Source organism: Crocuta crocuta, unplaced genomic scaffold (genome assembly GCF_008692635.1).
Source record: "Crocuta crocuta isolate KB4526 unplaced genomic scaffold, BGI_CrCroc_1.0 scaffold54, whole genome shotgun sequence".
Classification (NCBI taxonomy): Eukaryota; Metazoa; Chordata; class Mammalia; order Carnivora; family Hyaenidae; genus Crocuta; species Crocuta crocuta.
In genome coordinates, this window is record NW_027530356.1 from 4,290,222 (window position 1) to 4,301,532 (window position 11,311).

Below are 11,311 nucleotides of genomic sequence, written 5' to 3' on the forward strand. Positions count from 1 at the left end.
GGGAACTATGAACAAAGATCTGAAAGAAATGGAGAGGTACACTAGGGTCCTGCTGTTATAGGAATCAAACCAAGCGGCCATCAGAGGTGGTCCTAATGCCTTCTTTGGTGGCCCCAGAAAGCAAACTGAAATCTGAGCCAGAGTCAATTTCTGTAAATGCCTCAGGTTAGGAACAGACAGCCAAGCAGACTTTCCCAAGTAATACAACCCCTTAAGCTATAGCCAATCAAACATTGTCCTTGTTTTGTTCTGGTGTCTTTGTAAAAATCCCTCCTTGCTGTTGTCTGGGGAGCACTCCTACCTATTTGCAGTTTGGCATTGCTCCATTCCGTTCATGTTTGCTCCAATGTAGAAACCTGGAAATACCTGTTTTTCTTTTAACACTGCTAAGCAAGGGCGACAAATGAACTTGTCAAATTCCATTGACACACCCCATCAGAATTCTACTGACTGTGTAGATTAGTTTGGGATTTATTAACATCTTCTTAATATTTGGTCCATTTTTATGTTGGATTTTGTCACTCTTCTGTGCAAATCCTCAGGGGTCTTTCTACTTCATTCCCATTGAAAAAGATTTGGTCTTCAGGTGTTCCTTTGGCCTTATTCCCCCGTCAGATTCTCCTCTTGACTATTTTACTGCAGCCACACAAACTGCCTCCTTGTTCTAGGAGGAGGCGCCTGCTAGTCCGTGTGCCTGCGATCTTTCCCCAAGATCATCCTGGCTCACACTCTCATGTCCTTGAGGTCTTTGCACAAATATTTTAGCTTCTCAGTGAAGATTCCCCTGAGCACCCTGTGTAAATTTGTACCCCTCCCAACCAACACTTTCCATCCTTTCCTCTGCGTTTCCTCCTTAGCACTTAATTATATATATACATACATATATAATGTATATATATTACATATATTATCACCTAATTATATATAATACATATTTCCTTATTTTCCTTATTTCTTATCTCTTTCACCATCACCTCCACCTTCCACACTTTAATGCCCGATCACGGAGACCGGTGTTGTCAATTTTTTTTTTCATTGCCATTTCCCTAGAACAGGGTTTGGACTATGATGGTTGCTTGGCGTGTGCTAGGTGCTCAGTAAGCATCTGATGAATAAGTGACATAAAACAAATATAAAAGTTAACGGGAAAGGCTATTCATAATTACTTATACAGGGATAGATTAAAATTTTAATTTTTGTATTATCTATCTCAATGGTTGCTACTTAGACTACAGCACGCATGTTACTACTTTGGTAAAAAGTGAAAATATGTATCCAAATAGAACGGCAGCTTTTTTTTGATGTGAACATTAAACATTAGCATTTATTACAGACCAAGGGTCAAAGAGTGTAGATATTTAATCTCATTTTGCTCTTTATAACAATTCTGTGACATAAGTATTATTATTATTACTGACATGGGAAGAACCTGAGATTCTGGGAGGCTATCATCTCTGTGTCAGTTTGGGTCATGCTGGGATTCAAAGCTGGCTCTCCCTGGCGCCTCCGGCCATGCTCTTTCCAATGTGCCATCTCATCTCCGAGCAAAAGCTAAGAAATCACACTACTTACTTGGCTTCCTACTTTTGCCAGATAATTCTTGAAGCCAGCTTTCTTCCGTTTGTACTGACACTGGAATTCCTGGATACAAACTGTGATACATGGTCCTGAAGTTTAGACAAAATGTTAGTTGTGAGTATGCCTATTTAGTTGTTAGCACCACTTCCAAATACAGAATGTTTAACAATCAAATAATGCACATACATAGAAGATCCTGGTTTCTATTTTCTTTGAAATGTCTTCTTCCATTCTTCTCTCTCAGTAAAGTTGGGCACAGTGTGTTTGCATCATAGGGAAAGTACTCCTTTCTATGTCCCGAAGGCTCCCAATACCATATTTTTCTCCCCAGTGAATAAATTACTACGACTATATCTGTGCATGTGTGGTGGTGGTGGTGGTGGTGGTGTGTGTTTAAACATTTACCTGTATTTAAATGAGACATATTATTCATTTTATTTTTATTTATTTTTAAGATTTATTTAAGTAATCTCTACATGCAAAGTGGTGTTCAAACTCACAACCTTGAGTTTAAGAGCTCTGTGTTCCTCCAACTAAACCAGTCAGGTGACCCAATTAAACAGCTGAAAAATGACCCAAACTTCTTTTTTTAAAAAAGGGTTGAAGTTAAATGCATTGTAATCAAACAATTTGTAGTATTTGTATTCTTCCTACAAGTAGTTCAGTTACTTGAGTTATTGACATGATAGGAAGGCAGAAATGTATTGACTTTTACTAGTTAAAATGACTATTACTGATAACAAGTAAATAATAACTAGTGCTTCAAGTTCCTTCACCTCTTTGAATTTCAATTCTTTTCTAATAATTTGCTGATCTTCTAAAATTATCAGGTTTTATCAAATGATTGAGTCAATTTTAGGGTTGTCACTTTTTCACCTTTCTTAGTACTGTCTCCATCTTTTCTGATGCTTTTGTTCCTTGACACATTGCATCAGTCGGGTGCTTTAATTCCAAAATGACTGTGTCTTGTAAGAAGTGAAGAACGACTCGGCTGAAGCCACTTGTGCAAGTCTCTGAGGGAGTCCTGTTTGTCTAACCTCCCAGAGAAACAAGTTATAGGGACCAAGTGTAAAAAAGAATATTAAGGAGCAATCCCTAGACAATGTTTAACAATTGGCCTTTTTTCCAGTTCAGTGGTTAACAAAACAGACCTACATTGTTCATCTGGGTCTCTCTGTCTTCCTTACACCAACACCGAAGGTTGTTTCTGAAATTATGCGGAAAGATGGCAGATGGCAGAGGCTGACAAAAATTAACATCTACTGAGGACTGACTATGTAGTGGTACATTCATAGTGGTTGCTTTAGTCACATGATTTCATTGATATTAACAAAGACTAATCAAGGCATGTATGGATATTCTCTCCTCTACACGTAAGGAAACTGAGGCTCTAGGGAACCTCTGAGGAATTGTATTGCAGTAGATGCAAATGGGGCCTGGACCTGTTTGGCTTCAGAACCCGTGTTTTTCCGCATTTATCTGCCACATATAGTTGGCCCCATTTTCAACCAGAATAGTAATGGGGCAATAAAACATAGAAGGTGAGCCAATATTGATTGCATTTTATGACTTTAAAGGACAAATTTCCTTAAAAACACAATCTCACCAAATTCACCAGAGAATGCTTTTTAAAAAAAATTTTTACCATTCATTTTCGAGAATGAGAGAGACAGAGCATGAGTGGGGGAGGGGCAGAGAGAGTGGGAGATGCAGAATCCGAAGCAGGCTCCAGGCTCCGAGCTGTCAGCACAAAGCCCTACACGGGACTCGAACTCACGGACCGTGAGATCATGACCAGAGCTGAAGTTGGATGCTCAACCAACTGAGCCACCCAGGTGCCCCATGAGAATGCTTTAAAATATAAAAGAAGCATTTTCTTAGGAAGATTTAAGAGGAGAAATTAAGAATTTGATCGAGTTAAAGAGAGGCTCCCATATAATAGGAGGTCCAGGTCAGGATAGCAGTTGAGCACCCAATTCTCCTTCCCTTCCTTTCCAAGATCTTACTGAAATAATAAGGACAAACAAACAAATAAAAAAAAAATAGCCCTGGAAAATAAGAAAGGTGTCATCGGTAGACAAGTAATATTGAAGTCCCTCAAGAATGACAATAAATGGCTTTAGTTTGATGGAAAACCAGAGTGGAGAACACCGCAGTTCAAGGCAAGAGAGGTAAGTAAGTTTCTTCTGGGAAGACCCTAACTCAGACTCAACCAAATGCAGAGAGGAGAGGGCTGGAGACTGCCATCAGTGGAGTTCAAGGAGTCACCTCAGAGCACCTGGCCAGGGAGCTGTTCTTTTTATTTCCAGATAAAGCCCCCAAAACTGCTTCCTACAAAGAGTGGACAGTCTGTCTTGGGAGTTGGTAGGTCTGAAAGAAAAGCAGAGCACAGAATGAGGTTACGCAGAACCTGCCCAGTAGGCTTGGATGAGAAAGGAGGAAAGGGCATCCCACCCAGAAGTGAAATGCGTGAAGAGCTCCAACCACACAATGGTGTCCTTATCCTAACCCTAGTAATAGTGGGGTATCCATCTTGCCTGCTTCCTACCAATGCTCCACAAGCTGACATTCCCCATTCACCCACTAGGACTCACAGCCAGCCTTCCAGGCACGCCCTCTTAGGAACTGTTCAGCTGCAGAAGGACTCCATTCGGATTACCTACCGGCTCATTCATTTATAAATACAAATTGATAACCAAGGATTACCAGTTACTTAAGGGCAATCAATAGCATAGAAGAGAAAGATCAAGATAAACAGAACTAATTCTGAAAAGAAAAGAAGCACTTCAAAGAACAAAAAAGAACGTTAGTATAAGAGCACCCTTAAAAGAGATTTAAAAACAACTATTTGAACAGCAACAAGAACAGGTTCTTGGAAATGACAAATATGAGTACCGAAACAAAAATTTTTGTACAAGGGCTGCATATTATCATATAAATACAAAAAATCTTGATATCCAAGAGGGCCAATAGCCATCTGGTAGGAGTTCTGGAGAAAAGAAGACACATGAAGGGGCGGAAATAAATACCAGAAGTATTTGGGAATCAGATTGATCAGCAATACTAGATACTAGAAGGCAAAGAAGCAATGTCTGCAGAGCGCTGAGGAAAATGGTTTTAAATGTATTCTTTTATGCCGCGTTATGTTATTAATTAAGTGTGAGGGTAAAAATGAAGAAATCTCCAGACAGGAAAAAACTCAGAAATCTGACTACCCCTGAGATCTACATGAAATAATTCTCCAGCAAAGAGAAAAGGAATGAAAGAAAGAAAGTAATATGGGAATCAGGAAAGTGTGGCCCTTTAACCCAACTCAGGAAAGCTGAAGGCATTAAAACCCGAGAGTTGAAAAGTTCTCCTTTTAGGAGCCAAGTTTTACAGACATAGGATTCTGGGCTTTTTGTGCAGAATCCAATCATATTGTTGGATTTCTTAGTATGAAATTGTGAGTATTGTTGATTGATTTTCCTTTCCAGAATTAATCTGTACTGAGTTAATTATGATTATAAAACTTAATACAAACATAAACTTGGCAAAGTAATATGACTTTATATGAATATATATTCATATAGTTTGTTATAAGATGTACATCATTTGCTGTTAATTGGGAGAAGAAAGGATGAGAGGAGAGATAGAGGGAGGTAGAAATGCATTAATGTGTTTATTCCTCATAATAGAGTTAATACAAGTTGTTAAACTTGATAAATTAGATAGTAGAGGTTTGAATACTTTTAAGTCCTAAAGGCTAAAAAAACTAAAAAAAACATAACTACCAAAAATGAAGAAGGACATAGTGTGTTATATTCCTCATCTTTCATAATTATGTCAAAAACTGATAAATTGGGGAATTAAAATATACTAAAAAATAAAATATGCTATTTAAAATTATATTGGAAGGGTGCCTGGCTGGCAAAGTCAGTAGAGCATGCAACTCTTGATCTTGGGGTTGTGAATTAGAGCCCCATGTTGGGTGTAGAGATTACTTAAAAATAAAATCTTTAAGATAAATAAAAATAAAATTAGAAACAAACTGTTAACAATATGTTAACCCTGGTGGATGGGAGTGTGGGTGTAAAGAAAAGCATGCATGGAATTTTTTCATTTTATACCTTTGTATACACTAATATTGTAACCATGAGCATATATTATTTTTATTATAATGTTGAATTAAAAGGATAAATAAAAACATAAGAGTGGGACAGAACAATCCTCCTTATGGTTAGGAATTTAAACATTGCTTGTAAAGGCAATGCTTAGGTGAACAGTAATTCAAGAGCATGGACGTAGGTTTTTAAAGATTTATAAAGATGTTCCAAAAGGTATTTCTCAGGTATCTTTCTGTTCTTGGAGGCCAATAGCAATAACAAGAAGAAAGAGAGAGAGGGGAAAAAATAAGACCATAATTTCCACTTCCCTTCACAGGAAGTGTATCTAAACATTGTCTCATTTTGCCAATAGAGATCTATGTCCTAAATGTTCAGGCGTTTGCTATTGTACACATGTTTATTATTTCATGTTGTATCAAGCGGGCACACCTTCTCTGTATTTAGATGGTCTCTATCCTTAAAGTGTCTAACAGTATAGATTTTTAAAAATCCTTTTTTAAGAAATTGGTTGTAAGTGTCCTGAATTATTTTTACTCTACTTCCAGACATATTTATCCAAGAGGTAAAAGTAAACGTCATCAGCTTAAAAAAATTATATGTAAGCAAAACATTTTCTTACCTATCTAAATTTATTTCAGGTATATCTTTCCTAAATGTCTGAAATATTTTAGGAAAACCTGTTGAATGAAACATTAAAAAATTTAGCCACTCTTTCTAAATCAGTGGTTCTCAAAAGGACAACTTCTGCCCCCCAGGAGACATTTGGCAACTCTGAAGATAGTTTTTTTCTTATCTTTTTCATGGTTGTTTATGTTTTGAGAGAGTGCAAGCCTGAGCATGAGTGGAATGGGCAGAGAGAGTGGGGGACAGAAGATTGGAAGTGGGCTCCGTGGTGACAGCAAAGAGCCGTGTGCGGGCCCTGAACTGACCTGAGCTGAATTCAGATTATGACCTGAGATCATGACCTGAGCTGAATTCAGATGCGGAACCGACTGAGGTGCCCAGGAGACCCTGAAAACATTTTTGATTGTCCCAAATCAGAGTCGGGGCTCATGGCATAGCCAGGGCTAGAGGCCAGGGACGCTGGTAAACATTCTATAATGCCGGGGACAGATCCCTTCCATATTTTACTCAATAAAAAATGGTCCTGAAAAGGAAATGTCCACACTCTAAATAAAGTGCTCTGTGTCTCTTTTTAAGGAAGTGACTGAAGTGGCTTTAGCTTAGGAACTTAAACACAAAAATGAGGTGTTGTGGGTTTTTTGTTTTTGTTTTTTTTTTGTTTTGTTTTTACAGGGCTGTCTTTGTAGCATAACACCCTGAAAAAAGTGGCATGTTCCTGTGTGTGTTTCTGAGAAAAAGAGAAAGTGTGGATGGGGAAGGTGGGGGGGCGGTAGGGAGAGAGAGGAAGAGAGCAGGAGACACAGGGAGAGGGAGGGGGAAGAGAGAGCTAGACAGAGAGAGGGAGACGNGGGGGGAGGGGGAGGGAGGGAACAGGATCCCGGCCTGAATGCACATAGAAGTATTGCAAATGAGCTCGGTAACGCACTGCCCAAGTTTCCCAGTCTCACCAAGTGTTGTACGGATGTCCTAAATCGTGAGCCAACAGAACAGCTCGGCCAAGATTCTAGTGCCTTTGAATAAAGGGGCCGAGATGGACTGGGTTGTGTGTGGAGTGGTGCATGTATTTTGAAACCCTACACCCGGGTAGACCAAGGCTCTGACGTTGCAGGACCAGCACCAGCGGTCCCTAGGGCCAGGGAAGCCTTAGAGGAAGGGGCGGGCAGGGGCTGTACTTTTCTGGGAGGAGATGCTCAAGTGTGAGCTCAAGATAGGTGTCTCGCTCCACGACAGGCTCGACGTCCCGCTGAAAGTCGTCCAGGTCGGGCTCAGGCTGGGGCTGGCGACGCTGGTTAATCGGGGAAGAAAGGCCCTTGTGTTTTCATCATTGCTGTCACCGATGTCCAAAATCTTCCAGAAGTAGTCTTCGCTGAACGTCCCTTGGACCTCCTGAGTCTTGGCGTCCCCTGTCTTCTCCTTGGCTTCCTCCTTCTCCGTCTCTTCCTCTTCCTCCTCTTCCTCCATCGACAACTCCTCTTCTTCCTCCTCCTCTTCTTCCTCCTCCTCCACCTCCTCCTCCACCTCCTCCTCTCTCTCCTCCTTTTCCTCCGGGCCCTCCTCCTTCGCTGGGTTTCTGGAGCCACGACGCGGGCGCGAGTTGGCCATGGCTGGAGGGAAGCGGGGTCGCAGCTAGCGGAGTGGCAGGTGCAGCGGCCAGTCCAAGTCTGGCTGGGAGCGCTGGCTGGTGCGTCCGTCTCCAGGGGCAACGGCCAGGGCGCTCCCAAGCGGTGGGGGGTGGGGGGGGGATTTAAAGCGGCAGGACTCAACCCGAGGTGTGGGAAGAGCGGCGTCGCGGCAGAGAGCTGCTAAGGAGCCAGGACCTCTGCTAGCCTCTTTCTCATCTCCTTTCTGGGGTCGCAGAGACCCCCTGATAGCATGTGGCCAACTGATCTCCCTTTCCTCTTAGCTCCTTTGGAGCATTTTTGTTTGTTTGCTTGTTTGAGTGTGTGTGGGGGGGGGCTACTAGAGAAGGACGCTGTTAGGTCACTTGGTATTGCTGATGCTGGACTTTGGTTTTCCAGTAGACACATCCTTATTGTAACTTAACGATTAAACTTTATTACAAAACCAGGCACCGGTCATAGTTTGCTGATTTGATATTTTAAAATATTGCCTTAAGTATTTATCTTGATTAGTGAGGTTTTTGATACCCCTTAAATTCTATGTCCCAGATGGGTGTCTCACTCCAAACCCAGTCGCGCTTGTTGCAAGGCCTGAGACATCTGGCTACCTAGGTAATGCCTGTGTCTTTTTGGACCTTTGTTTTCAGTTCATTGTATTTTGTAAAAATATTTGTATACACACACAGAGGAACACGGTATAATATATAATGGACATCTGTTTACTTACCACCCAGACTGGAATGTACATCTTCACCGCAGAGTTCAGCTTCTTTTCAAAGCCATCCCAAGACTGGGAAGTGTTCCTGGCGGGAGGGATTGTGTTTCTGCTGTTTGACTTCACCTCTCAGGTAAAGAAAGCAAAGATTCTCTGTAGCTGAGGATATCTGGGTGTTGTAAAAAGAGCCTGGATTGGTCTTACATTAAGTGAACACTATTAGGGCTAGAAGTCTCCTTGTAGGAGCTCTTAAACCACCAGACTTCTTTCAGCTTCAGTTTCCCTCTGTATAAATTGGGAACGGTAATACTTTACCCCTAACTTGCTTGGGGATATCCGTGAATGTGCAATGACAGCCTACAGCTGTCAGTGCATTTCAGCCAGACACCACCAGGAACACGCACGTAGTTACATAAGTTATCACCTCTTACAGCAAGGTGTCTTAGTGACAGAATGGTAGAAAGAACCTGTAAGGTCAAGGCTTTGGCTAGATGAATTGGGCGATGGTCTAAGCCAGCAGGGTTTTGCTCTAAATTGGATGCTGTCGGCATGGGGGGAAATCCTCTGATGCAGTATTTGGTGGTGGCACAGTGACCTTATTTTTCTGCTTAGACAAACTTATGAAGTGGCTTTGTTTCCTTTTATCATGCTGTCACTGTGACCTGTGCCTTACTTGTTTGGGCTGCTATAGCAGCCATCAACAGGGTGGCTCATAAACAACAGAAAGTTATTCTCACAGTTCCAGAGGCTGGGAAGAACAAGATCGGGTGGACTCAGTGTCTGCTGAGAATCTGCATCCTGGTTCATACACCTCTGTCTTTTGGCTCTGTCCTCATGTGGCAGAAGGAACAAGGGAACTCCCAAGGGCCCCTATTATATGAGCACTAATCCCATTCGTGGTGACCAAATCACCTCCCAAAGACCCCATCTCTAAATACCATCACAGTGGAAATGAGGTTTCAGCATAAGAACTTTAAGAGGACACATTCAGGCTATAGCATCTTGTCTGAGGTTGATTCTTCAAGAATGGTTCTGTCCAACAAGAAAACCAAAGGGCCTGGCTGTGTCAGACTAGCTTGTAATGATAATGAGATCTAGCTGTGAATATTGGGTCAGTTCCTGGCATCAGGGACTTCCATGTATGAGCTTTCCAGCCTAGAAGACTTGAACTCACAGGACTCTCAAGGAAGCAGGAAGTGAGAGGTTAGGTGTCTGGAATCACTAAGCAATATTTTATGACTGTCCAGTATTTAACAAGCACTATGGGTTAGCTCTTTGCTTGGTGCTGAATATTTGATAGATAGCTCTCAGTTCAGAAAGAAGGCACATGGTCTCTTCAGAAAGCTATTGGTACGCATTGCTCTCATTCACAGTGAAGGAACAATAGCAAAGAACCACAGCCTTGATGAGGGCTGATGAAGAATGAGCCGGGCTGCATTAGTGGCTTCGGCTTTTCGGGCTGCTATAACAAAATACCACAGACTGGGTGGCTTATAAACAATATAAATTTCTCACAGTTCTAAACACTTGCAAGTCCATGATCGAGGCGGTGACAGATTCGGTGACTGGTAAGAGCCCGCTTCCAGGTTTATAGACCTCTGGATTTTTCGCTCTGTCCTCAGGAGCGGAAGGGGAAGGGGCTCTGTGGGGTCTCTTATAAGAACACAAATCGCATTCACAAAGGCTCTAACCTCAGGACTCAAGCGCCTCCCAAAGGCCCCACCTCCTAATACCATCACATTGGGCTTTATTTAGTATTTCAACATATGGCCTTTTGGGAGCACGCAGCATTCAGACCATAATAATTAGCTATGAGGGGCATCTTTGTAAATGTCAGATCCTCCCCCTCCTTTCCAACAAGCTCCTTTCACAGGATGGTTTCTGAAAGCATGTTTAATGCCTTTTAATCAGCAGTGACATCTACTTTATCTTTCCCTTTAATATTTTATATCAAATGCTCTCCCCTGATTGCTATGCATGCAGCAGAGACTGCCTTGGGAAAGGTGCTGCAGAAAACACTTGTCTCTACCCTAAGTCCCTAAATCCTTCTACTCACTCCTCCCTGGCTTCATATCTTCTCACCAATTCTTTTTAGGTCAAGCCTAGTTTTATAGCCCTTTTGACTCCAACCCTTTCAATCTGTAAGCCTAACTCTTTCTTGTTTCTTGTCTCTGAAGTGTCTCTGCAATTACAGGAAAGGAGACACCCTTCCTTGCTGAAACTAGCCACTCCTGGCCATCCCTCCCCTTCCTGCCTCCTACACAACTTCCCATCCATCCATTCATTCATTCATTCATTCTCATTTAGTGTACTCAGTAATTCATTCATTCAAAAAATATTTATCGAATGCATGCTGCATAGTAGGCACTGTTCCAGGCCCTGGGGAAGCAGCAGTATACACGGCTTCTGCTCTCACTCATGGTGCTTAGATTGGAGGAGGACCATACAATAAATAGTTTGTCTGAAGGTCATAAGCACTGTGGACAAACATGAAGTGAACATGTGTGTGGGGGGGGGGGGCGTGCAGAGTTGTGGGCAGAAATAGTTGCTTTTTTATGGAGGTGAGCACAGAAGACCTCTCTAGTAGGGTAATATTTGAGCAGAGGCCTGAGGTAAGTGAGGGAGCTAGTCAGTGGGATCTCTGGAAAGAGGCTGGAGAGTGTTTCCAG

General features: G+C 42.0%; 1 protein-coding gene across 1 annotated transcript in view; it reads right to left on the reverse strand.

Moving 5' to 3' along the window:
• Positions 1-7,962, reverse strand: part of ERICH6 (glutamate rich 6) — a 29,765-nt gene extending 21,803 nt beyond the window's left edge. The window contains exons 1-3 of the mRNA XM_077765899.1: positions 7,481-7,962; positions 6,304-6,361; positions 1,573-1,667 (exon numbers count right to left, since the gene is read on the reverse strand). Of these exons, the coding sequence (XP_077622025.1) occupies positions 1,573-1,667; positions 6,304-6,361; positions 7,481-7,910 (583 nt within the window). The 5' untranslated portion in view covers positions 7,911-7,962. The remainder of the gene's footprint in view (positions 1-1,572; positions 1,668-6,303; positions 6,362-7,480) is intronic.
• Positions 7,963-11,311: the final 3,349 nt, after the last annotated feature.